Below are 26,540 nucleotides of genomic sequence, written 5' to 3'. Positions count from 1 at the left end.
AATATGTGAATTACTTCAGTGGTAACATTAAAGCACCACTGTCTATCAAGATTAAAGCAAATGTGCCTCTGCGTTTACTGCTGTGAAAGAATGAAAGGAAATTGTGTGATTTAAAAATGGATAACGATTGCACATGTGCTGCAATGCTTTTGAAATATGGGACTTTAAAAAAAAAAAAATCATGATACATCTTTCGGGTTTATATGAAAAATACTACGGATCTTTTTTTTTTCTTTTCTTTTTTGGTAAATATTCCAGTATTTACTTCTAAATAAAATTTGGAAATGGCTAATTCTCACACAGCAGAAAAGAAAAAATAAAAGCCTAATAATAAAAATCATTCAAAAGTACAACTCGATTGTTTTTGCATGTCTTTAAATTATTCTAGGGCAATGGTTAGAGTTAAAATTTCATTAGGTGGTCAAATAATCCAAAATTAAAACGAAATAACTGTAGAAAAACGAAAGAAAAGAATCAGAGTCATTTAAAAAGTTCAAATGAACGTTTAAAAAATGGAATAGCACTTATATTAAAATTACATTGTAATTAAAACCAGTCTAACTTTTTTAAAATTGCAGGTAATACATTCACCTTATTAGATATAATATTTACTAAACGTGCATTAGAAAGACCAACAATAATGATGATAAAACAACCGGTTTATTATTATTATTATTATTATTATTATTATTATTATAGAAAGAGAGAGCGCTCAGATTATAAAGAGAAATCAGTCAATGAATATTCCAGATTTTGCATGCGCTTAAGTAAACAGAACGTTTGGCTAAAGGCTAGGTTTATACAGAGCGGCGGCGATTGATTTACGGCACTGAGCATACCCTCTTTTATTGGGGACTGTAAATCTGTCAAAAGCGGCAGAACGCATAGTGCCTTTTAAAAAATTATATTCTTTGATAGAGACTCGCAGGACAGCGGCTTGTTGAGGTCACCATGTGCATTTTCCAAGTGTCAGGTTTGTTTGTTTTTTTCTGCAACCTGGACAAGAAAACGAATTAATTTGGATTAACCCAAATAGTGTATTAAATGTAATGTAATAATATTATTATTATTATTATCAATAACAATATATATATATATATATATATATATATATATATATATATATATATATATCACGTGCTATCAGCGAACTTAATTTTTATAACAGTAATATGTGGAAGGAATCGCTGCACCATGTGCGCGAGCTGTTAGTTGCACATTAAATGAGTAGTCACGTTTTCAGAAGCAAAGAGCAACAAATAAAGCACCTGAATATTCCTCTTTAGTGAGCTAACTCATTATTCTTCGCTATCTCAGGAAATAATGGAATCTGTATCGCAGCAACCATTCAGTTAGTTAAATATTAATATCGAATGAAGAGGAGCCCAGTTGGAGAGATACGGAGAGTTAAAGAAATAAATGCACGCGTAATCTGCATTTTTCAAAACAAGAGATTAAACATATTTACTAAGTAGTTGTAGTAGGCCATGTGTAGATGGAGCTGGATAATATTACAGTAATATTGATGAAATAGTAGATTAGTAATGCGGTAGAAAAGGGAGGGGTTGCGTTTTGCTGGCAGTGTTAACAATGGTGATTTGCCTTACTTAATATGTGTCTCTTTAAAACACACACACACACACACACACACACACAAACGCGCGCGCACGCGCACGCACACAGGCTCTCAGCCCAGGCCCACAAAGCTGGCGCGCGCGGGCCATATATCTCTGTGACTATGCGGTGCTGACCTCCGCTCCGCGGCTTTTCACAATAATAATTCAGCAATGCGCGAGGGCTATTTGTTTCGCAATTAGCGGCGTGAGCTAAAACAGGCACCACACCATCACATCAGCGTTACAAGGCCAAGCGGCGAGCTTTCCAGCAAACCTTGAAGGAGGGAGTGGAGACCAGAACAAGGAAAGCAAGAAGGAGGGGGCTTACATGATACAATGCGAGGCGTTGTCACACAAAATAGCCGTCATATTTCTGGAGCGGAAGGCCCTCTTGGCCTCCCTCACAGTATACAGCTACTGAAATACATATAAAGGAAATCGTAAAGTAATCTCGCCCTGTGTATTCTGCAGGTCTTGACACGCATGGTGACTATTCGGGCCTTTCTCAAGTGGTTCAAACCAAAAGACGGGAGATGTTTAAGGATGGGTCTTTGCAAGGCCACGACTGCTGTTGTTTTAAGGGCCCCCGATAGTTTACTAGACTGTCTGAGGGAAGAGATAGCACGGTGCCCTCGGGTTACAGTGCCCCGGCCGCGCTGTTATGACAAACTCGCCCTAGGGCTTTGCCGACCATGTAGCACGTAGCGCTGTCCTGTCCGCGCCGGGTCAAGGGTTTCAGAAGGGTCAGTCTGAGCCTTCGCAACAGACCTAATCGGTCAGAAAAACGTGTCCTCTAGTTGAACCCATTGCTGCCATTCTGCCTGCTGCAAGAATCGATTTTTTTCTGTCATCCCTCAACTTCCCTCAATATCGGTTTCTATATTTTTGTCTTTTTTGGCACGCTTCATGCCACACAGGTCCGCAGAGGGAGGCGAAAGCCGTAAACCAGAACCACTGGCCTTTTCTCCAATACGCACAAGAGATTGATTTGCAGGGGTTAAATGGCGGTGAGCCCGTATCAGAGCATTCGTGCTCATCTAAGCACACAACATGCGATTGAAGCAATTTGCTACAAGTCGTTTGTTTTAGGCAAATAGTTGCTCTCGAGAAATTCTCTTTGGTGCTTTTCATTCCTGTCTGACCAACAGAGCATCGAATAATTTATTCTAGAGAGCGGCCGCTTTGCACCTGTGGCCACCCAAGCTCTCTGATGGAATAAAAAAGCGTTTTAACGTAGGGAAACACATACACACGCTCACACAAATAATATGATATGCAAAAGAAATAAAGTGGCATTAACAACAGGCATTAGGGCAACGTGTCATATTCGCAGCTGGGAGATGTCTTACATATTGCATATGCAGATATTGCTCACAAGTAGCCTATATATGGCGCACTGCAACTCATGCATATTCACAGTGTTGGTGGAAGACAGATGCGCGTTCACGCGCAGAGGAACGGACAAACAGACGCTGACGTGCACATTCGATTTTTTCTCTCGACACCACTTCAGAACCAACACCCACAAATACACCATCTAACATTTCCACAGATGTGTTGCTCAAAAGCGAAAAGGAAAACATACCACTTTAGTTGTGATGGTACACACCCAGAAGTTATCACAAACACACGACAGCCGGTTCCCAAACGCTACCCTTTCTGTCAAAGCAGCCATAAAATCCATCCGTGGCACAACACGACAAATGTGCCTCTGCTACCCAACTGTGAGAAGGCCATAAAGCAATAAAACTCAAATAAAACAAAAGTACTGTACCTTGAACGCTGCCATCTCTCGCCCTGCGAAGATTCTCACTCGCGCTAACATTTTCAAGAGATTCTTCATGGGACATCCCTCGCCAAAAAAGTTTTCTTGTGGCATGACTTGGTGAATAGAAGATGGTAGAGAAGGGAGGGGGGATGTCTTCAAGTGCCCTTCAAGATTTCACTCCCCTCCTAGCAGAAGGTCCGAGCAGTTGTGCTGCCGAATGACAATAGGAGAGAAGACTTGTTTAAAGAGAAGCGGTGATTAATGATTTTTCTGTATAATTCTCACATTTTTCTTTTGGCTTCTGTCTGCAAATAATAGCGGTGAACTTTTGAGGCCCTCAAAAGAAATCTGTTCACTCCTATTCAAACCAATGTGGCAGAAAGGGTTTTTTTCCCCTAAAAAAATAAATAAATAAAATATGTGTGACAACAATAGCATTCCAAGGTCTATACAGATGCCACACGCAAATGCATCCATTTAAATTCTAGAGTACCTTTTGAAGAGAGACACGTTTAAAAATACATCTCACTTTGGAAGTAAGATTTAAGTCAAAATCACAAAATGGGTGTATGTAGATATATAATATATATATATATAAGGTTTATTTACAGCTGTGCTAAATATTTATGCCACTCTAATAGCTCTATTAGCAAAAGAAAATTTTGCACATTTAACAATTTTAACTATAGAGAGTGGACCTGATATGGGTTTACTGCCTCACATTTTTACTTTTTGAAGCGTTTGACGTTATGTCCAGACAGCATTTTTTATAAATAAAAGGGAGAAAACAGACAAATGGCTTTAGTGGGCTGTGTGGCGAAAAGGCCTCTCTGATATCAACAAGCAAGTAATAGAAAATCTTCACGGTGCCACGGAATGCTAGCAGACCAATTTTAAGGCCATACTTTTGTGTAAAGTTCAACGCCAGCAAACGGAATGTTATTTTCTCCGGCTCTATATTTTCAATACCTGCTCTGAGAAAAGAAAATGAAAATTAATACAAGGGCTGCGCCTTCCAAAAGAAGCCATTTGTCTTCTTGATTATCTATTTGGTTGTCAGGGTTTGAGCTATGGCACCGACCCGCTCCTTTGTAATATAAAAAACACACAGCTTGCGCTGGCAAACAGTCGCGAAACTGTTGTGCAAGAATTACACTCATTAAAGCATTAAAAGCCCACGAGCCGAGAAACTATTTAACTTCTGTTTTTTTTTTTTTTTTTTTTCTAACATGGATCCATATTTTTAGGCGCATTCACGGCGTCGTTGAGCAGAGGGTTTGTGCACCGTTAAATTAAGGAGAGGCGAGACAGAAAGGAAGGGTTTTGTGATTTAGAATAAGATTACTAGGCGTAATGTACCAGGATTACTCGCAATGCAGCGATATAAATCACCAGAGAGATATGCAGTGATCTTCAAGACAGGCGAGTGCTACAAGGCTAACAAAAATGCACAGTGGCAAGCCAAATACAATTAAACTGTGTTTTTAGCAAAACACAATGGACGATGGTATCCACCTATATATAAGAGATATGCATTTAAAATAAGCATATCTGGCTTTAAAATACACAAAAGACATGACACATGGAGAAAGATTATACTTTTCCGCCATTTATTAAATTTCTAGGGCTATTTACATGTAACAAAGGTAAACAGTGAAAGGTACAAGCAGAAAAAAGACAAAATACAAACATGTAAAAGGGGAAATTTACAATTCATCAGCGAGAAAACTGATCTTTGGAATGTAAAAAAATATATAATAAAATGTAAAATTGATAAGAGACAGCAAGAAAGAAAGAAAGAAAGAAAGAAAGAAAGAAAGAAAGAAAGAAAGAAAGAAAGAAAGAAAGAAAAAGTGTGGTATGTGCGCATGTCTATGTACCATAAAACAAAACGAGGGTGACATAAAAAAAGAATAAAGGAAAATATAGTGTATTTACTCATGCAATATACGCACCTTTTCTCTATACAACCCTGGCCACACTTAACTTAAATTTCATTTCAACTTACAAACAAATGCTGAGTTTAGCTATTGCAGATATTTGCCATTAAGTCAAAAGAACTTAATCTGATCACTTCATAAAACTAGACAAAAAATACAATTGAGGTAATTTAAATAGTACTTAGCAGTGCTCTCATTAAAATGCTTTGCGTTGTACCGGTTTTGGTTATACATATCTAGCCATCCAGCTTCATTGAACCTTTATATTATATTTAATATGACTAACAACTAATTAGTAATTTGCTGTTCTTAAACTGAAATGCGCTAAACAGGAGAGTGAAACAAGTCCCTGTATTTGTAATGAGCGACAAATGGACCACACGCACAATAACCCTCAGTCCCATTGGCATTGCATTCGAGATGCAAATAGCAAATGCAAAATAACCTAATTGCTACAAAATACAAAACTTCATATCAGTTGAAAAACACTCGGCTAGTTATTTTTAAGCCAGGGGAATAAAGGGAGTTAGAAAAGGCTTCTTGACAAAACAGAGCGACTCATTTATTAAGCACAACGCTAGACGTCGAGGTAATGGGCAGGCCTACGGTTCATCCTTTGTACCACAGAGTAAACATGACAAATGGGGCCGAGTTTGGCGTGATTAAAGATGAAACACGGATCCATCTTCACCCAATCTGAAAACTATCTGCCGCCTTCTGTGCTTATGGAAGGGGCGAGTGAGCAGGAAAAGGCGTGCGGGATAAAATGGGAACCAGACTGGGAAGGCAACCCATCTATAGTAGCATTTGAGTTCGAGTCTTCAGTCTCTTCACCCATTTTTAGTGTTTAAAAGATGAACATTTTCTTTGCTCCTTCCCCCCACATCTTCCTTGTGTTTTATCCCTGTAATTAGAGTGCAGGGAGAGTAAGGAGACATAACGCGGGTAAAATCCACGTTCTACACTCCATAAAATTAGATTTTATAATTGTACGTGTTTTGGTCAACAGTGGAGGGCTATAGACTTGGCGGAGGTCCACTGGCTCGGTTCTGATTGCTGCCCAATGTCGGGCCGCCGCTTGAATTAGTGTTGGCAGAATTGCTGCGTATTTTGGTGTTGGGAAGCTTATGGTCCTTCTTCCACTTCATGCGCCGGTTCTGAAACCATATCTTAATCTGTCGTTCGGATAGGCATAGTGTATGGGCAATCTCCACCCTCCGTCTGCGGGTCAGATAGCGGTTGTAATGGAACTCTTTCTCCAATTCCAGGACTTGCTGCCGCGTGTATGCTGTGCGTGAGCGCTTTGGTTCACCCCCTGAATAGTTCGGGCTCACTGTTGGGATACAGAGATCGACACGTTATAAAAAAGTATAACACTCGCGCACACACAGCCCCACGTACATAGATATGTACACACCAATTCATGAACAATCACACAGACACACAGACACACACACACTACAATAATATAGTGTAATATAATTTTTAAAACTTGAAGAAAATCCGCTCGTATTTGCAAATGTACAATGTGACTGTATTCTATTATGCAAAATGTTAAACAAAAACATAAAAGTGGTCATTGTATCATATTAAAGATAAGCAAATGAATAAATGTCGGGATAGTGACATTAATTTCCAGACTTCATGGTTTAAAATAAGTCAATAGTGGCAGCACAAGATACAACAATAGGAATATTGCATTTTTGCATAAGAAATCCTTTTTTAAAAAAAAAAAACATATTCAGCAATAACACTACAAGGGAACAGCATAATCTATAGCTGGCTATGGGCGAATAATGTTAAAACGTGATTTTGCAAACATTGCGTGTGCCCTCTTTACAGCGCACACCATGGCAGCTCTATGAGTACATGCACTAATTATCGCGGAATAATAGTTCATAAAAAGTCCGACTGTTTGTATTACCATTAATGTTTTATTATCGTCCTCGTAACTATGGATATTTTAGCTTCCATAAGTTTTTTTCTTTTTAACTAACAATTGTGAAGAGGCAGTGTAAAGTACACATTAATCCGTCCAGTCACTTAAAATCAAATTACTAAAACATAAAACTTAACTTATGGATTACATGAGAACTCATAAACCTCTTCTCGGGAAGAAATTAGAACGAGAAAGTTGCATAGACGCCGAAAGAGCTTAAAGAAGGAGTGCAATAAAAATTTATGGAGGGTGTAATTATATTGCCCTGCAAACAGACGATCGTAAATCTCGACCAAGGGCAACTTCATAAGGGGAGCAATAGATTTAACGCCGGACATTAGGCTTTCTAAAGTGGCTGAGCTGTCTGCGCACTAGTAAGAGAAGTTTAGCTGCACTTACCGATGTTTACGTGGACTTTTTTCATCCAGGGGTATACCACGGGATCTTTTCTTGAGGTGACCGTTGAAGTGTTTTGGCTAGTAGGAGTCTGACCGCAGGCAGGCGGAGGGCTTGGAGTTACCGAGTCGCAGTGATGGCTTGGTTCAGGGAGAGGGGTTGAGAGTGCGGTTGTGGGTAGAACGTGACCTCGTGGAGAGATGACCGCGGCAGGCTGCCCCGGACCCTGGCACGATGAGTAGGGTGGGTCGGCGCAGCCCGACCGCTGGTGGTAGATCGGCTCATGCTGGAACGAGGGGTCTTGCCTCTGGGCGCTGTAGTAGTCCGGAGAGTGACTGGGTAGGTAGTCGCTCTGGGAATATTCCTCGCAGGGTGGAAACTTAGGGTCCACATAGTTGGAGTTGATCAAATAGGAACTCATGGCCATTAATTTCTTTGAATTGCACACAAAATATACTAAAATTTATATGTATCCCTTTACTCGTTTTCCTGTTTCGTTGAACCCTCCTACTTTCTGTCAAGTGAACAAAGTTAAGGGTCCATGTGACATCGTCAGCCAATGGCGTGGATCTTCGCGATTCCCGGATAAGGAAATGGGATTAGTCAGTTTAGATCGCGCTCATCAACTCACATTTCGGAATAGTCCAAAATTCCATACTTTCTCATACGTTGCAGTGCGCTTGATGAGATAGTGTGTGAATCAAAACAATAACAAGCGAAAGCAGACACAGCGAAAAGGCATGCTGGATTCTACCAGCCCTACAGAAAGTCACGCCCCCAGTCCCCCTCAGTTCATCTGCACACTGAGAACATGACTACACCTCTATAAAGAACTGTTCAGATTTGGCTAACTAAAATACTGCTAAATTTTGGCTGGTGTTCATGAAACGCGGTACCAGGGGAAAGTGATGCAAGGAAATCGCCTTGGCCAAGGTCTTAAATGCACTCGCTAATAACGGTGAGAGAATGGTCGTGGCGTGAGCAGCGTGTCAGAGATGAATCTGGGCTTGTTTAAGATCGATAGAAAATTCATCAACTAATTCAGGTTACAAAGCCTCCTAAATCACAAAGGAGACCTTCTGCATTTAAACGTAGTCTGCAGTCATTCCACTCCAAACAGCGCGTTTATCCTGTATGCCAATTCTACACACAATGAATAGTAATTTATGTGCTCAATTCACTATTAACACCAGCAGCAAATATTTCTCGTTGTTTACCGATAGTGATACTTAAACACAGCATTCAGATGATTATTAATCAGTGCAGATCTCAACAAACTTCTTTTGCTCATTTCAAATTCTTTAAAAGTCTCACAAAATACGTGACATCATGAACGCCCTTTAAATCTTACATTTACAGAAAAAAAATGTAGTAGCTAAGAAAAAAAAACTTTCGTTCCTGCTACAATATTTCACTACCAAACTGTCGTAATATTAATAACAATGACAAACCAAAAGTTAAAATATCATCTTCTTTGCCCGTTGAAGTTGAATGTAGCCTATACATCAACTACATACTCCCCTAGATACGAATTTGTGACTGTGCGTCTGTTTACACAAATCCGGATCTACAGGGTATATATAGATGACAGGTATCTTCTTGACAGGTATTGAGAGAGCCTGCTCACCTTGACAGCGCCTTCCCAGTGTCAAGTTGTTGCACCTGGAACAGTCTGCCTCCAAGGATATCAGCAATCTGTCTCGCCACTTAATGGATCGGTGCTTCTTTTATAAACTTTGCTAATGGTTTGTGGTAAACACTGGAGTTTTTTTTGTTTTGTTTTTTTTTTTTTTTTTTGTACATTTCTCCCCTAGATAGCAACAAAACACACAGCCTAAGAGAGGAAAATTAACTTTTTTCCCCGATCTATGACCTGGAAACATTTTCCTACCGTCGACTCTTTGTCTTTGTCTCTTCAATATATACGGAACAGTCGAAGCGCACAACTTTGTCGTCTAATGTGCTAATTTTCTGTCAAAAACGTTTAAAAAACTGAAAGAAAAACAAAACTACATTAATGTTAAAGATTAATAAAATATGCAATTATAGGCTGGGACTAAAACAACTATATAACATCTATTCATTACAGTCTTGAATCCTAAAATAGGTTCTTAGAATCTAACACACAATGCGCGTACAGGCCAGAAAGTAAATGCGACCAAGACAGATCTCAATAAAGGTCAAAGAAAGCTGGAACAGCCACTGGAATAAAACATGTGGGTTTTATGGCAGGTCAGCTCTGTTTGCTGCCGGCAAACACCAGTCAAACGGCGAATAAATAGCGAGGTGAGAGGGTATAAAACAATAAAATATGCACATAGGACAATACCAATAGTTCTTTAACCCCCTGACACCAAGCACTCATTTTATGACTCCTTAAACAAGCGTTTCTCTCCCCAAACACTCGGTCTATCATTTCATGAAAATCGCTCTGAAATAAAGAACTTATAATTTGATCTATGGAGTTTCTCTTTGTTTTGGGGATGCACCGATAATTCCAGGATGTTTTTTATATGTGCAGAAAAGGTAAGATTTCCTCATTTAATTCTAGCAGTAGAACAGAGGATATTGTGATATTGAAAAAAATTAAATAAAACGAAAACAGATTAATATTTCGATACTATACTTGCTATTTAAAACCATCGACATTATACATGATTTATTAGAGCAGAAAGCGGTTTGTCACGTCAGTAAAACATTTCGTTTGCCACATTTCATAGCTTAGCGAAAATAAAAAATACTACATGTATTTTTTGTACATGCTCTACATATACACGTCAAAATATATAAAGTTAACAAGAACCATAACAATAAATCATAATTTTCGTAATTACCGCCAAACACTAAAACAATACCAAACAGCTAATTTAAAAATATATATTTAAACATTTATTTGTCCTTTTCGTTTTTTCAAATGATAGGTACAATTAAGTAAAGATTCAGTAAATGTCTATATCAAATCTTAATCTACAAATCTTAAATCTGGAGGGTTTATTGTTTCATGAGTCTTTGTTCTGCTGCAGTTTAAGCGACAAAGGCAAAAAAATAGTATTAAATGATTATTAACTTGATTTCAGTGTATACACGAAATGAATGATTTAATAATTGTCTCAAATGATATCGAATAGCATCGAAATATTCTAGAACGAAGGAAAATCATTTTCCATTCACTGAGCAGTTAGAATGTGCATAAAAAATTTGTATCATATCAAAGAAATCTGTAGCACCCCTAGCGTTTGGCAGTCAAAGCTCTGGCAATTTTTCAAATGGGCCTCTGCCATTTTCAGCTCTTTTTTCAACTTGCCTCGCTCTTTTCTTCTCTCTCAGTTCATTTTGATTGCTGCTTGGTATTAATTGTGCCGAACTTCTTGCACTGACGCACATTAGCATCCATGTCCAGATTAAACTATGAAAACCGCTAATAATTTAACGCTTAAATTAATCAGCTTTTTCTTCGCATATAAACTATACACCTTATTTCACATTTTAGCGATGAAAATCTATTGTAACAGCAAAGGAGAAAGTTCAGCCTTGGTGTCCACTCTAACCCTTTCACCCCCTGAAGTCCCCGACCTCGCCTTCACCCCCGTGAGCCATCTCCTTCTAAAAGCCATAGGGACCTCGAGCCATCTGCCTCATTATGGGGTTAATGTGTACACCGACAGGCATTCAAAGCCGCGGCTCAGAGACTATAGCCAAGGTAAATATTCACCATATAAAACCCACACACGCAACAGTGCAACTCCGTGGGGCTCGAATTCAAAGTCATAACTCCGTTATGATAGGAGGGGGGACCCGTACTCTCGCCACAGTGTGCGCGAGCACGTGGTCCGCCCAAGCAAACACCTGCAGAAGAGAGCACGGCGATATGCAAATGAAGCGCCTTTTTCTTTACTTACTTTTTTTACTCTGAGCGTCGCACCTCGCATTTCTGTGGTCTCTCGCCCTTATCTTCTCTCCTTTGCGGTACGCGGTCTTTGCAGGGGATTGTCGCCGCTCCAAACCCTTTCTTTCCGTTTCAACCGTTCCTGCGAGTCCCTCCGTCTAAACCCCCCCTCACTCCTTTCTCCAAAGCCACAGGTTTAGCCCGTGACCTCGCCGTGATACCTTTGTGTGCTCAACTCCCTCTCATTTCCGTGGGTCCCCTCGAGCTCATCTTTAACATCACGCGACGATAACGGACAGGCAGACATTAGAACATCCAAGAAAATCTTCAACCGGCTCAAGAGCTCAGAAAAGCAAAAATAAGAAAAAACACCGAGCCACCAATTTTCGACAGCAGGAGTCATCGCGCCGTATTTTCCGTTTTGAGGCTTTATCTTGCTGGCAACAAGAAGGGGCTTTCCCCACAGAGCGCAGCCATCTCTGTCCTAAAACAACTAAAAATAAAATGCACGTTAGCCTCAAGCCGCTGTGAGCTCTACAATACCATTGGGCGATATAAGGCATTTTGTTGTGGACTCTCAAGTTTTCATATTAATCTCGCACTTTGGCAGTCTTTGTTAAACAGCGAGGCGTGTCACGAGTCCCAGTACATTTTAATATTTGTTAGACGCGCTGACCTCCGGTTCACCCCTTCTCTGGGTCTCTCCCACTCTAAAGTTCTATAGTAATGCATGCATAGTTTGCTCGCTCATATTGAATTGTGCCCAGGTCATTACTTTGAAGAAAAATGGCTCGAGAAAGGGGGTCATTCAAAAAGGCTTTATAACCCACAAATCAGTTCAACCATAGAGCGATTCGTTATTGTATTCACAACACTAAAAGAGATGTTCAACGTGACTCTAAAATTCGAAACGAATGTTTACACACTCTTCGAAATGTGCAGTTCCATATCTATGCAATTCACAAAACGTTCAAAGTTATTTCATTAACTACGATTTTACAGATTTTCTTTTTTTTGTTTTTTTGTAAAAAAAAAAAAAAAAAAAAAAAAAAAAAAAATGTGTGATGTGTGTATGGGGGTATATATATATATATAACGATGTTGACAAGAAAAATAACAATGTTAAGGGGTGATAACATTTATTAATTCGGAACATGGAATATTTAAAAAAAAAAAAAAAAAAAAAAAAAAAAAAAAAAAAACTGTACAAATATATATATTTTTTCTTTCTATAATGCAGGGTGCAACACTGCCCAGCAACGGCACATGTTAGGATGGAATGGAAATTAATTCGGTGAACTCTTGCTGAACTCCAAATGGGACGAGTTTTCTAATATAATTATTCACCACTTACGTACGTTGTTTCTCAGAATACCAAGTAGTTCAGCATCACATCATCCTGACTCACCACCATTAGTCTAAATGTTCGTGCCAATAAATTAATATTCATGACCAAATTATCAGTTGCCCAGTTTCTCGGCGTTTTTTTAAAACTAACATATTCCAAACACGCCTTTAAAATCAATATTTAATTTATCACATAAAAATGAAAACCAAACTAGATCAAATCCCAAAATATAAATAAAGATTTAATATTTTAAAATATATATACTTTTATTGCTATCGTTATCGTGAATATTATATATTTCGTTAATGTTTCTTTTCTTTTCTTTTTATAGTTATTCGTGATGATTGGTGGGATATAATATGATGACACTAAATTTGAGTTTCCTGAGAAAGGGAAATGTGCTTCTTAAGCAAATTTCCTTTGTTTGTTCGAGTTGTGGGTAGGAACAGCAACTTGTCTACATTTTAAACATGTAAACAAAATACCGCAGGTGGTCTTCCGTTTCGAACGTGATGAATGTGATCAACAAACTAAAATGTGAAATAGGCTTCAATAGTTCCTATACAATAATAATGGGAATGGCGTCGCTTATCTAATTTATTTCTTTCATAATAATTTTAAGAAAATATTTTATTCGCTACCGCTGAACACGCATCCAGCGCACTCAAAATCACGGACGGATGCTTGTCTTTTAAAAAATGACAGATATACGTTTATATTTAATATTCTGCTGCACATGCACACGTGAATATTATGATGTAGATGCTAGTCAAAAACCCTATAAGCAAGTTTTATTTGTAGTTAAAATATACACAGTGTATATAACAATCACGTTAGACAAAATATGTAAGGTTTACACAATTTACATAAATTGCTTTGAACTTACAACATTTATAAAACTATAAAGTACAAAAACAAATAAAATAATGTATTTTTGCATTTTTAACAGGTAAAAGTCAAACTGATTGTCATTATACTATTTTTTCAGAAGCCACGTTTCTAAAGTTCACAAAGAAATCAAACGCTTTATTTGCTTTTATTTGACTGGCCTTAATTGTCTATAAATAAGCCGCCTTGTCACAAAATGCATGAACGCAATAAATGCAATAAAATGTATCAGTGAATGAGATAAATTATAAAAAAAGACTCGTATCATCAGGCCTTTTTGTTGATGCCCTAAACCTCAAGATTCGATTGTCCTTTTTTTCTCCCCAACACACCCTTTCGCGGGAACGTGCTTTGTTGCAAAGTCGGTCTCCTCAGTTCTGCTCTTTCTATCATTTTTCTAATCTTTTCAAAAGAGACAGTCTGAAACCCCTCACTCCCCCTCTTTCTCCTTCTCCCACTTTGCCATTGACATCCAGTGATTGGTCAAGCGCAGCGAGTCGACAGCCAACGACCGAGTCACGCACTACGTAAACTTTTGACCCCTGAACTTTTTGACCCCGCCAAATCTCGCGCCATTTCTAACGAGACTATGTTCACCTTAACTCGCTCCTCTGGATTAAACGTAGACAGAGAGAGAAGGGAGAACGAGCCTCTCCCCTCTCTTGTGCCTAAGCCATAGCTTTATGCTTTCTGATTTAGCATTTTCCCTGGCTCACAATGTAGCCTAAGCTTCTACAGGAAAAATGCCAAATCCGGTAAGCATTATTAGCTGGCACTTTTTCGGTCACGAAATAAGCTACAAACGTAGTCGGTGGAATTTACGATAGTATTCTATGTTGATAAATAAAATTGCGTATTACGAGACGTTTCCAGAGCTTTCAGTTGTTAGAAAAGGGCGACGAGTAGACACCAGCATCCTCAACCATCGTGATCTTGGTCTAAAGCGGGCTCTGCTGGCGACAAAGAAGAGCTACATCTGAGAAAAATCAAACTCAAGCATAACGTCTTGACGAGAAAATATATGTATTTTTATTTATGGGGAAAAAAACTGTTTATAGAATAACTCACAAATAACACAGTATATATTCGTTATAGGCCAATCTGGTAATTTGAATTAAATAAATAATAATTAAAATAAATCATTTGACTTTATTTGCCATAAATTGTATTTATGGCAAATTTATTTTATTGTATTGTATTTATTTTGCCTTGTATTGTTTAAATTTTCATTTAGTTATGATTAAATGTTTAATCCAAATTCTTTTCCTATCATTTGATGTTTATATTAAGATTTTAGATTAAACTATAGGCTATAAATTTGTAGTTCGTTATGTAATTTTGTTTAATTAATTATGTGAGTTATGAATGAACTATGTATGTAAACTTACATGCCCGAACATTTGAACAAAATTAACCATTTTATTTAGTCTTATCTCTCACTCTAAATCTCTAAGAATTGTTCACGTAAATTAACACATATTTATACTAACACTTTATATACTATATTATTAAACATTCCACACTTTTGAAGAATGTATTATTTAATTAGGGTTTTTCTATTATCTAATTCAGGCCATTTATAATAGGTCTTAAACCAGGTCATATGAATAATCCGATATAATCAAGCCGTGGTTTAGTGGTTAGCCCAGATACGGTGGGCGTGCGGGTTCAAATCCTGCTTGTATCATCTGCCAGTCCTGTTCACCCTTGTTCTTCCTGTTCTCTCTGTAATTTTCTTATAGAATGTGACAAAAAAGGCCAGCAACACATACAGAAAACACCATACTTTAAACGTTTATTTGTTGTTTAAATGTTTTGTTTGTTGCATTGACTTGCTAATCGGAGATTGAATACAGATGTTAAAATAAAAAGAAATCAATGGAATAAAAATTCTTAATCAATACCCCCTTTTTTAGGACAAGCATCGAATAATTTTGCTTTATGCACTCGTTGTATTGTTTCGCGCTTGCGCCTTCGCAGCAGCGCCCGTCTGCTGACCCCCGGATGATCCCGTCCCTATGCATTATGGATGAGATATGCTCGCAGATTGCCCCTATCAATATGCAAAACGCATTAGTCTTAAAATTGCTATTTAAACGTTCGAAATTGCTGCGTCTACGTGGTAGAGGGCTTATAGAAATCATACAAATTGATTTTTAGTACCAGATGCTCAATGTACAGAGAATGCTGGAAACTTTATAGGGAAATGTCCTGATAAATAATTTTGTTGCATCAATAAAAATATTGTAATACCAAATAGTCCAGTATGTCTTTGGGCTAACCTTTAAACCCACATTCATAGACCGTAGTCTTTGATCCCCTGAGTTTGTGTCAAAACGTATCACACACACCCTGCAAATATTTCTCTGACGCACAAACACACCTAGAATTAACGCCCAGTCGCCTTAGTGACTCACAGCACATATAAACACTCAAGGGATATTGCTGTTCCTCTTTTTGCATTGTCTTATATTTGCATTGTGCTGTAAATATGGACTTTATGATTGTGGTTGACCTCAACTGTGGTTGTATAGACGCTTGTCTTTGTAAGTGACTTTCTAGAGGAATGCGCGCATTTTTGCTTGCAGGCCAGAGCCCTCCCCACTCATATCATTAAAAAGGAAGCTGATGAAAAATTAAACGGTAGCCCTAGACTCATGCTCACGACCACAATTTCGCCTTCCTGTTTACGGCCTGAAACTTCCTAACTCCGTTGCTCGGACATACCCACACACACAAACTCTCCTTTACTCTCTCTTGTGTGCGCGCGCTCTCTCTCTCCCTCCTTCTCTCTCTTTCTCACACACAGAAATGCCAAATGGAGGGCTATAAAATCTGTAACACTCATTGAAAGTAGGCTGTAAAACACCCTGAAAGCTTAACATTTATTATTTTGGAGGTAATGTTGATGTTTAATGCAGAGGAGCCGGAAAGAAGCCAACAAGTATTTGATATGTAAAATAAGCAAAAGTATTTGCTTTTTGTATAATTTACAATGTGTTTTCTAATAAAGGTTAAGATCTGGCAAATAACCAAAAGCCAGTACCCTATATATGGTATTACATTTACATACATATTTTTTTCAGTGCCGTTTGTAATGAACTTATATGCGTTTTAAATGTTTATGGGTATTTTTAGCAGTTAAAATATCCCTTGTGTTATTATCCATTGAATAATTTAGATGATTAATTAATATCATGTAGCCTAACTGTTGTCGAAGAATATGCGCAGTACGTTTTACAATCATAGTGTTATCTACTGTGTTTTGCGTTATCTTTAAAGTTACGCGCTCTGTAGTCACGGTAAACTTTGGTTGGATTTATAAGACATAACAATTAATAGCAACAGTATAGTCTTGGTTTCTCTCTTTCTACAAATATAAAATAATAGCAAAAGGTCATTCGCGCTGCCTTGAGTGTAATATAATTATATACAGACTCAAACTGTATACTTGAGTTGAACTCGAACTGACCTGAGGCGACAAAAGTGTTCTGACAGAAAAATCAAAAATATTTATTCAGAAAGTATAATTATACTGTAGGAGTCTCTATATTATCATAGCTATTTGTCTGTGATAAACATATAGTTAGATCATAGTCTAACAACATACTTTGCTCCAGTTGTACAACTATGTGTTCCTTACTCGCTTCCTCCCTGAAAAATACAGGGGCGGGGAAGGAACAAAGCTTTACTTGTAGAACCTTAGGGAGGCATATTGTCATATTGTTGTCGGTGTGTGTGTGTGTGTGTGTGTGTGTGTGTGTGTGTGTGTGTGTGTGTGTAAGAAAGAGAGATACAGGAAGATGGTTTTCACCTATTTCTTAAATTTGATTAGTCCTAATGTACACTTAAACTAAAAACATGTCACAAGTCAAGACTTTTCGGGGGAAAAAAACAAACAAACAAACAAACAGTAGTACAATGAGAAAAGTTAATTAAAACGTAAATCCACTATTTACATATTAAATTATCTAAACATAATATAAATTGGCAAAAAAGACAAAAAGACAAAACTTATATATATATATATATATATATATATATATATATATATATATATATATATATATATATATATATGACAATTTCAATAACAACCAAAGCTAATTATGCTAATTCTGTTAGTAATGTACTGGTATACATGACACCTAACGCACAGATCTCATTTCTAAGGACCTCTCCAACAAAATGATTGACACTTATACTTGAGACATACCCCTCCTTTCCTTCCCACATCTTCCTAGATCAAATCACCGGCCAATGCAGCCTTAAATTGAACTTACTTTGAATGTGCACGGTCCACTATCCATATTTCCGCCTCCAAATGAGTAGAACCGGAGAGACATTGCACTGACTAGACACTGGCACTGTAGTGGCCTACTGGTACGCTCTTCCTCTCACAACTGACCCTTTAGAATCCCCTCGAAGCAGTTAAACCGTCACTTGCATTCTAGAATGTGAAATATATAGTACATTGTCAACTCCCCAAAACCATAAAACTAACTTTATGGACCCCACGTGACTTTTGAGAGCCAGTAAGGGGTATCTGTCTGTGGCCTGGGCGATTTTTACGATCTAACTTCAAGATAAAACGCTCATCCGTTTGACATGTAAATGTCATAGCTACTTTTTGTATAGTTTGGGCAAAGGGAAAAGCAAAATTACAAAAGGCAAGTGGCCGTTGGTACACTGCGGGGACCTCCAGCCGGCTCTCAAAACTTAGAGGTAGAGAAGAGTTTGGCACGCATGGTAAGTTTAAAGGCTCAGTGCTTGTTTACTAGGACGCAGAAATATATCGTTATACATAGTAGAGCGTTTGTAAATTATATAAACATTCTGGAAAATGTGTGTTGTAAATGTACCTGTACTATAGAAACCTCTTAACTTATGTGTACGCCAGGTTTTGGTGAAGATTTCTCCTAATTTCTGTTTTCGCTTAATAGTAAGTGCGGTTTAGCGTTTTTCTATTAGTATCCAAGTTGTGTGTGAACTGTCAATATACAGTTCACGGATCTGCATTGTGGCGTAGCAAAACGTTTCTCAGTTGCCTAATTTAAAGGACTGTACAGATATTTGAGTTTCAGGGAATATTATGAGTGTGTAATCGATACCTGTCAATCACTGACAAGAATTAGTTGTCTTGATTGTGCGTAAATTGAAGAACTGTCAAGATATGTATTAGATTTGAATATGAGGAACTTTATTTTTTACTCCAAGTTAAACTACAAACAAATACAAAAAGCTTTTTTTGGCAAAATGCTAACAGGCAGTTCAACATGACATTGCTTTTTTTTTTTTTTTTTTTTTTTTTTTTTTTTCCGTTTTCCACACGTTTGCCGTTCATTCTGCCTACTACAAATAGCCAACTGATCACAATAAAAATGTTCAATATGTACATCCTTTTTGGAACATAAACATGATCCAGTAATATACAATTACATATTTGGAATACAACTATACACACGTATGAACGGGTACAAGAATCTAGTGAGGACTATTTACACATTTCCTTTTTTCTCTCTCTCTCTCAAAAATAATAGAGGATGACAAATCGAATGTGATTATTTAGACAATGATTAAACAGAGGACCATGAAACATACAGAGGCTTCTGCTAAATTTTACTGCAGTCACCACTAAACTAGAGCTTCACTTCATACAAGGGCAGATTCGTTTCTAAGCTGTAAACTCAAAAGGTATACACGTTTAGGTAAATAAGTTATAACATTTAAGAGCTCACATGCTAACTCTCAAGAAAGCATTAACATAGCACTTTACACATAAACAATATTCATAACAAGAACAACAGGCGGTATATTGATAGCTTCTTTCCCCTTCAGTTTTATTTACTTGCCAAAATTATAGTCACCATAGTATTAAAAAGAACAACATAGGAACACTAATTTTCGCTTCATTATAGCAGTACCACAGTAGAATTTTAAAATGCCTAAAACATCCATAACATGCCAAAAGGTGCCGCGATGTACAGTACTTTGTAAGTAATGTTTTGAGACCTATTTTTCATCTCGTTTTCCTCGTCATTTTCTTTTGCACACCACGTAGTAGGACTTGGGATACAACTATGGCTGGAAAGCGCTACCTGCGGTAGCCAGACTCATGCTCTTCAGTTTATTGTCCTTTTTCCATTTCATCCGCCGGTTTTGGAACCATATCTTAATTTGACGCTCTGAGAGGCATAGAGCGTGGGCTATCTCTATCCTCCTCCTTCGGGTGAGGTATCTATTGAAATGGAACTCTTTTTCCAGCTCTAGCGTCTGATAGCGGGTATATGCAGTTCGGGCCCTTTTGCCGTCTGGTCCAGTCATATCTGAATAATGTGGACAAAACGCAAAGGGGAATAAAGATTAGCGAAAATTGACCTGCACATCATTTCAACAACAGTTTCCAAAAACTTTCTGCTATAGATACACATGAGTGACACGATTTACTACTGAATGCGTACAGGGAAATCACCAAATGGTACAGTGCACAGCGCCTCACTTTTGGCTCATGGCGTTTGTTTTTGTTTCGTTTTACTACTTAAAACCTCAATATTTTATAGATCTAATACAGCCTCAAATATTCGTAGTTATTATATAATCACTTTTTTTCCCGCTGCTTGTTTATCCATCCCACTCTCATCGCATTTTATCCCGTGTTAGTTCTCTCAGTTTTATTAGCGGTTCTCCAACACTAAACTAATCACATTCCCACACACCATAAAGCTGAACTTTTCACAGAAACAACAACTTGTAAACCTTCCTGCCTCGTTGCCCTCTCTTCCACCCCGCTCCCATTCTCGCTTCTACAGTTTGCGAGGCTCCACACTTGATAGATTTATGGCACTTTCACGGAAATCTAAAATAAAGACTGTTACTGACGCCACACTGAATTAAACACTGAACTGAACACAATGCGCATTTTGCTAACAAAACAAAGAGACGTAAACATAATACGTGTGTACCATGGCTAATATGTAGTTTCCTCATCCAAGGGAATATTTGGGGAGCTTGGCCATCGGACGTCGCCGAGGTAGTGGAGGTTGCCGTGCTCTCTTGCTTCTGTTGTGTCCGAGGTGCAGAGTTGTTCGCTCTGTGAGACGCCTCCTCGGTCTCAGAAGAAACGCTGGCTTCGTCGATTTCTGTGAAATGTGTGTTGTTAGTGAGATTATTACCCGCAGTGGTGGTGCTTTGGTCGGAAGGGGGCGAAGAGCCTTTGGGTCCAAGGCTTTCGCTGTTGGAACAAGGCAGCGGCTCCGGAGACGCGAGCGAGCAGCTTGACGGCTGCCGGAATCGCGTCTCCGGGGCTGGAGACTGGAAGACCCGGGAGTTGTCCCCAACCGCCCCAAAGTGGCCAGTGCTGGTTGAACGATTGACGCTTAGGTCCATTCCATTGTAGTTGTAGCCGTAAGAGCCTGAATGCATGGTGCCGGAGTCCCTGTACGAGGCGTTCATAGCGCTGCTGCTAGTTCCATAATTTAGTAACTGATAGTCAGGGCCATTTGGGTAGCGCCCTGAGAACGAGTTTACAAAGTAAGAGCTCATTTAGGTTGTTTTAGAGGGCTTGATTTGTAGATCTTGGTCGTTATAACGCTGTGCTTCACGATTTATGATGTATTAATGAATTATAGCAATGCACTGTACTTCGTTTTTGCTATGTATGCGGCCAAATATGGGGGTGGGGGTGCGTTTGAGAATCACGTGCTTTTGTTGACCAGTCGTAAATTCTCACTGATGACTTCAAGAGGTAATTCATGCTCTATGGTTACAAATGATGACGAGACGGGGAGTCGTTAGACTCGAGTCAACGTGTACCTCCCTTTGCAGGGATTTGCTGCATGTGAGCGGAGAGCGTCACCTACTGGGAATGAAATTTATTGCATGCTGAGAAGATATTTTGAGCGCTCAACGCTACTTATTTCTCTTTTAAATGGGAATAAAATGGATTTTCGTAGTAGTTTGTTGTGATATTAATAAACGTTTGTGTAGTTATTGACCCTTTACGCATATAAAAAAAATCCCCAGAATCTAAAATGCGTACTTAATGTGCAAATATTAATATAAAGGTTAAGTGTCACAACATTCCGGATATATATATATATATATATATATATATATATATATATATATATATATATATATATATATATATATATATATTTTTTTTTTTTTTTTTTTTTTTTTTAAATGTGTATATAAACATTTTTTAATATTATAATAAGATTTTAGTTGTATAGTGTGAAAGCCTATTTAAAATATTATAATAATGATAAAAAAAAATAAGCACTGATGATAACATTAACTACATTATGAATATATAATATTGAATATACAATATTGAATATGCATAATTTAAAAAAAAAATCGCTAAATTCCAGTGTATCCCATCGTTGGTCTTACCATAGATGTATTTTTTCAGGCCCAAGAAGCAATCTGACTTTTTAGTAGACGTTGTCCATGAGTTCCTGTTCACACACTGTATGGACAACATAAGGAATGCGAGATCGTGATTTATGTTCCAAGATGATTTATGGTTTGTTGACAAAATGCCAATTGCTGTTTCATGTATGTGCATGATGTAAAACTGTACTAAACTTCCATAGATGTTTGGTCTTGTTAAAGCCGGAAAAGGACGGTTGAAATACTCCAGAACAATATTAACTCTTATATTTTTGCAATATTTAATTCCCGGAAAAGAGTAGAATTTAACAATGAGTAACAGATTTACAATATTCTAGCCTACGAAGAAGCGTGAAGTTCACCCATTGTGCTCGAAGAATATACATATTCATGTATACTCTGGTTTGTAGAAAACATTTGCATTTATTTTTTCTATTATGTAAATTATTGTCTGAATTTTGTTGACGCAATTAAGAAACTCCACTTGAGAAATTTGGGTTATTGTCGCTTAGCCCTCCAGGCTGTAGAGTCTCTCAGGGTGAGTGACCAGCGCCGACAGGTCAGCTTTCTCTTTTGGTTATCTATTAAAACCTGCTGAACCTTTTCACCTCTCACTTTGTAGGAAGTATTTTGGAACCAAGTGGGCAACGCTCGGCCTTTTACTTGTACAAAAAGCGAAACCAAATCCCTAAATGAAGAGTTTTTGGGCTTTGTAGCCAACCTATTTCATGAAATCGGGAAAACACGTGACCACTGTTTGTGCTAAAATATCAAATGCACAATAATAAATGTATCATATATTTACATATTTTCCCGCAGGTACTGAAATGTCATATATGTCACATTTACACAGCAGTAGACTATGCGTGCTTATTACATTGCCCTACAGACTAAAGTTTCGGTTGTGTTTTTTTGTGTTTTTGGTGTTTACATCACCTATAGGTCAAACGTAAATTTGTTTAAACTAGTTTTCTTGATAAAAAATAAAAATAATACAGGGAAAGCATACAGGTGTTATACCGCAATGAGGATCCGTCATTTCATGTGATCGGCTGTCATCAAATATAGCATGGCAGGCGGAATTTCGTTTGTTTTATTGAAAGCTTCAATAACAAACAAACAAAAACACACACACACACACACACACACACACATATATATATATATATATATATATATATATATATATATATATATATATATATATATAGTATATTGATAGAGCTAGATTTACACATATAGATAGATATATATTAGACTATTGTACACTGCTGTGTGTGTTCCTACTATTTTTCTAGAATCTCCAGATGCTCCAGCCCTTTTTTCACCCAGACTCAATAAATTATGTCATGTGTCTGAAAATTTAACTCAGGAATAAATGAAAGATAGCAAAAAGTTTTCCGTACAATGGGTATTTATTTTTATTTTTACACAGCTTAAATATAAACACGAATATGACACATATTTCAAATAGCTTCGTTCAACATGGACATTTCAGTCATAAGAGCAAATCTAAACTGAGTAAGAGCGCACAAAACCACATGTGTTAAACGTCATGTAAAAAAGGGAAAGAAATCACAAAAGAAATTACATTGAGTTAACAGGAATGCTACAGTTGCTAACATGATGAAAAGTCTTCATTTGTGTTATTAGAGAGTGGTGTCTGGTGCCCTCTATGCCATAGTTTTCTTTTGGTGGGGGGAAATTTATCGTTTAAAATTTCATTCTGTCCTCTTCTCCTCCTCCTCTTCGCCACTGGTTTGTGAACAGTTGATCAATTTGTTCTCTTTTTTCCATTTCATTCGCCGGTTTTGGAACCAAATCTTTATCTGACGTTCTGTCAGGCACAGTGCGTGCGCAATCTCAATGCGGCGTCTTCGGGTCAGATACCTGTTAAAGTGGAACTCTTTCTCCAATTCTAACGTCTGGTAGCGAGTGTACGTCTGACGACCCCTTCGGCCAGCGTTACCGAAGGTCCCTGTCCATGGGATAAAAGAGAAAAGTCAAACATTAACACAGAGAGCATGTTTTTTACAATGACATATGCGTCCGGAGAAGGGTGACATAATGACAAGAAACTATCAAGTCAGTGCGAAATGTATGCACCTAAATTACAGTCCACAACATAACACATGTTTTGCTGTCCTGCATTTTTAACACATTTAAATATGTTTATTTTTACATATTTTGTCCTCATTTAAACCTATGTGCAGACACATTGAGAGGTCTGTTTTATTGCGATGAGGGGGAGGAAGCTGAGGAAATGTGATTCTCCTTATTTTCATGACAGATATAAACAAAAGATACCGGTCTATTTATGTGCCCTATATCAAACTTTATATCTGAAGATAGATTCAAGGCGCCCAGTAATAGTTTAAGCACTTGTCAAAGTTGTGTTTGTGACTGAAACGTGTACGTGTACAAAGATGTCCGTAGATGTTCATGCTTCTGAAATTTAAACATGTACCTACTGTAAACGGACAGGGCTCGTAATAGGCAGCGAATAAAATCAAGTTACAGAGTATTGCACACTTCTATTGTTCCTTCTCTGTTTCAAGAACTATTGCATAGTCGAATCATAATATCTTTCCTGTTTTTATGTACTTGCCATTGTATCACAAGAAGTTACAAACACCAACAGATGTGTCAAAACAACAATTTTGTAATAAGACATACGGTGATTCAGCAGCTCTTCTGTTTAAAATTAGACAAGCTTCTCTAGCCATTTAAATGATATGAGCCTTGCAGCGAACATATTTCCAAATGTCCTCCCTCAAAAACAATACAGTACATTTGAGAGATTTCACAGAACTTTACAGGAGTGGCTTTGCTTTCAGTATGACACTATGGTGGAGACGAGCGTATATGCACTGTATTGTGCTTCCGGCATTGTACAGTGAAGCTGTAAGTTACGTATAGCACGCTCTTGCTCAGTCTTTATTAGCGATGAGAAAAAAATGAAGTATAAAAAAGACAACATTAACTTACCGTTACACGAGTTCATCCGTTGCATCCAAGGATAAACCGGCGCTGATGGCTTCTGTTCGTCGGCCTCAGGGTAGATGCTTTTCCCCGTCGATCCCGTGCAGTCTGTCTTGCGATGATCCTGACTGAGCACGAACGAGTGTTCCTCTATGCTGGCGAGGGCGCAGGCTGGGTCCTTTTCCCTGTAGAAGCTTGCTGTCGCATAATCGCAGGGACCGGCGGCGGTTGCCCTGCCGTAGGCACCGTTCGCTTGTTGGTAAAAGGAGGCTGGGTACGCCTTCTCTTGGACACTGGAACCTCCATAAGCAGCACCGGGATAGTGTCGTAAAGGGTCTGTGTATCCGGAGGAATATAACGGTATCTGTCCCAAGAACGACTCCTGTCCTCCGGGCAGAGTCACTGGGAAAGTTGAGTTTACAAAATAGGAACTCATTGGGAGGGTACGGCTCTTTTGCGTGGTTTATGATTTGTTGTGTTTTATAGTCCAAGTGGTTTAGCTATTAGTAGTTTATCGGAGATTGGGTTTTAGATGGGGGGGGGGGGGGGTGTTCTGGGTGGCTATGTGCCAGTGCGGGACAGAGGGAAACCGTACCATCTGACCATCCACTGACCAATAGCGAGCGGACGTGCCTGCAAAATAGCACCCTTGAGGGGGGCTGTGATTGCACGCGCCGGGGGACCCCGGAGCAGAGAGCTAGCTCTTTTTTTTAATCCCTTCTCCCTTTCCGTTCCTTCCAATGAGATTGCACAATACGAATCACATAGGAATTTTAAAACGCTAAATTGAATACATCGACACTTTGTGCCCCCACATACAGTCCGCTTTGGTCCTATCATACCACTGGAGAGTAAAGTGTCAACATACAAGACCCGGAGTAGCTGATTTTCCAAACACACATTATTCCGTACAATATTTGATAATTTTTCATCCTTCCTTATTTATATTTCAGATAGGTAATTTACTAGGCCTTATCGCACAAGTGAGTCACAATAGATAAAATGACACATTGATGATCGCGGCTTCAACGCTTTTTTCATCACTGTAATTTCATAGTGATTTATAAATGGTAAACGACGTGTTAAAGAAAACCAAAGCCTATATATAAACATCGCAAAGTTAATGAGCCTGAGCAAAAGTATTTAACAAAATACAGTAGGTAACAGATATGTTGCTGTAGGCCTATATTAAACTGTTTAGTGATAATATAAATAATAAATAGTCATTTTGACACATAATGACAACACAAATATGTACTGTATGTGTGAATATAAAAGATAAAGACACGTGCTGTCCACGTTTTGGAAAAAAAAGTATATATAAAGTGTGTGTGTACATATATATATATATATATATATATATATATATATATATATATA

At 38.1% G+C, this 26,540-nt stretch overlaps 4 protein-coding genes and 1 long non-coding RNA gene across 7 annotated transcripts in view; 1 reads left to right on the top strand and 4 right to left on the bottom strand.

The window, feature by feature from the left end:
* The window catches only part of hoxb3a (homeobox B3a), a 52,695-nt gene that overhangs the window by 19,762 nt on the left and 6,393 nt on the right, over nt 1-26,540 (bottom strand). Inside the window, exons 1-2 of one of the 2 annotated variants that reach the window (XM_048198340.1) lie at nt 11,559-12,510; nt 3,391-3,594 (exon numbers count right to left, since the gene is read on the bottom strand). The gene's annotated coding sequence lies outside the window, so the exon portion shown is untranslated. Of the gene's footprint in view, nt 1-3,390; nt 3,595-11,558; nt 12,511-26,540 lie in introns of those variants that run through there. The other variant, XM_048198331.1, reaches the window with a different exon arrangement.
* The window catches only part of LOC125273243, a 284,955-nt gene that overhangs the window by 257,335 nt on the left and 1,080 nt on the right, over nt 1-26,540 (top strand). The gene's annotated exons all lie outside the window — the stretch shown is intronic.
* hoxb4a (homeobox B4a) lies at nt 4,972-11,565 on the bottom strand. Its single transcript, XM_048198414.1, has 2 exons — nt 7,663-11,565; nt 4,972-6,657 (listed from the first exon to the last, which is right to left on the bottom strand). The coding sequence occupies exons 1-2, from the start codon at nt 8,084-8,086 to the stop codon at nt 6,341-6,343; spliced, it is 741 nt and encodes a 246-aa protein (XP_048054371.1). The 5' UTR covers nt 8,087-11,565; the 3' UTR covers nt 4,972-6,340.
* Nucleotides 18,960-21,790, bottom strand: hoxb5a (homeobox B5a). Its single transcript, XM_048198397.1, has 2 exons — nt 20,744-21,790; nt 18,960-20,107 (listed from the first exon to the last, which is right to left on the bottom strand). The coding sequence occupies exons 1-2, from the start codon at nt 21,321-21,323 to the stop codon at nt 19,860-19,862; spliced, it is 828 nt and encodes a 275-aa protein (XP_048054354.1). The 5' UTR covers nt 21,324-21,790; the 3' UTR covers nt 18,960-19,859.
* hoxb6a (homeobox B6a) lies at nt 23,388-26,462 on the bottom strand. Its single transcript, XM_048198436.1, has 2 exons — nt 25,167-26,462; nt 23,388-24,156 (listed from the first exon to the last, which is right to left on the bottom strand). The coding sequence occupies exons 1-2, from the start codon at nt 25,594-25,596 to the stop codon at nt 23,900-23,902; spliced, it is 687 nt and encodes a 228-aa protein (XP_048054393.1). The 5' UTR covers nt 25,597-26,462; the 3' UTR covers nt 23,388-23,899.

The sequence above is a fragment of the Megalobrama amblycephala genome, linkage group LG1 (assembly GCF_018812025.1).
Source record: "Megalobrama amblycephala isolate DHTTF-2021 linkage group LG1, ASM1881202v1, whole genome shotgun sequence".
In the NCBI taxonomy this organism is placed as follows: domain Eukaryota; kingdom Metazoa; phylum Chordata; class Actinopteri; order Cypriniformes; family Xenocyprididae; genus Megalobrama; species Megalobrama amblycephala.
This window is presented reverse-complemented; position numbering and strand designations above follow the sequence as displayed.

What these genes read in the sequence shown, in the direction of transcription:
- hoxb4a (XM_048198414.1), bottom strand. Translation starts at nt 8,086, where the DNA reads ATGGCCATGAGTTCCTATTTGATCAACTCCAACTATGTGGACCCTAAG. An exon ending in AAAAGTCCACGTAAACATCG is followed by an intron (nt 6,658 to 7,662) that starts GTAAGTGCAGCT and finishes GTATCCCAACAG; the next exon opens with TGAGCCCGAACTATTCAGGG.
- hoxb5a (XM_048198397.1), bottom strand. Translation starts at nt 21,323, where the DNA reads ATGAGCTCTTACTTTGTAAACTCGTTCTCAGGGCGCTACCCAAATGGC. An exon ending in GAAACTACATATTAGCCATG is followed by an intron (nt 20,108 to 20,743) that starts GTACACACGTAT and finishes CACATTATTCAG; the next exon opens with ATATGACTGGACCAGACGGC.
- hoxb6a (XM_048198436.1), bottom strand. Translation starts at nt 25,596, where the DNA reads ATGAGTTCCTATTTTGTAAACTCAACTTTCCCAGTGACTCTGCCCGGA. An exon ending in ACGGATGAACTCGTGTAACG is followed by an intron (nt 24,157 to 25,166) that starts GTAAGTTAATGT and finishes TCCCATGGACAG; the next exon opens with GGACCTTCGGTAACGCTGGC.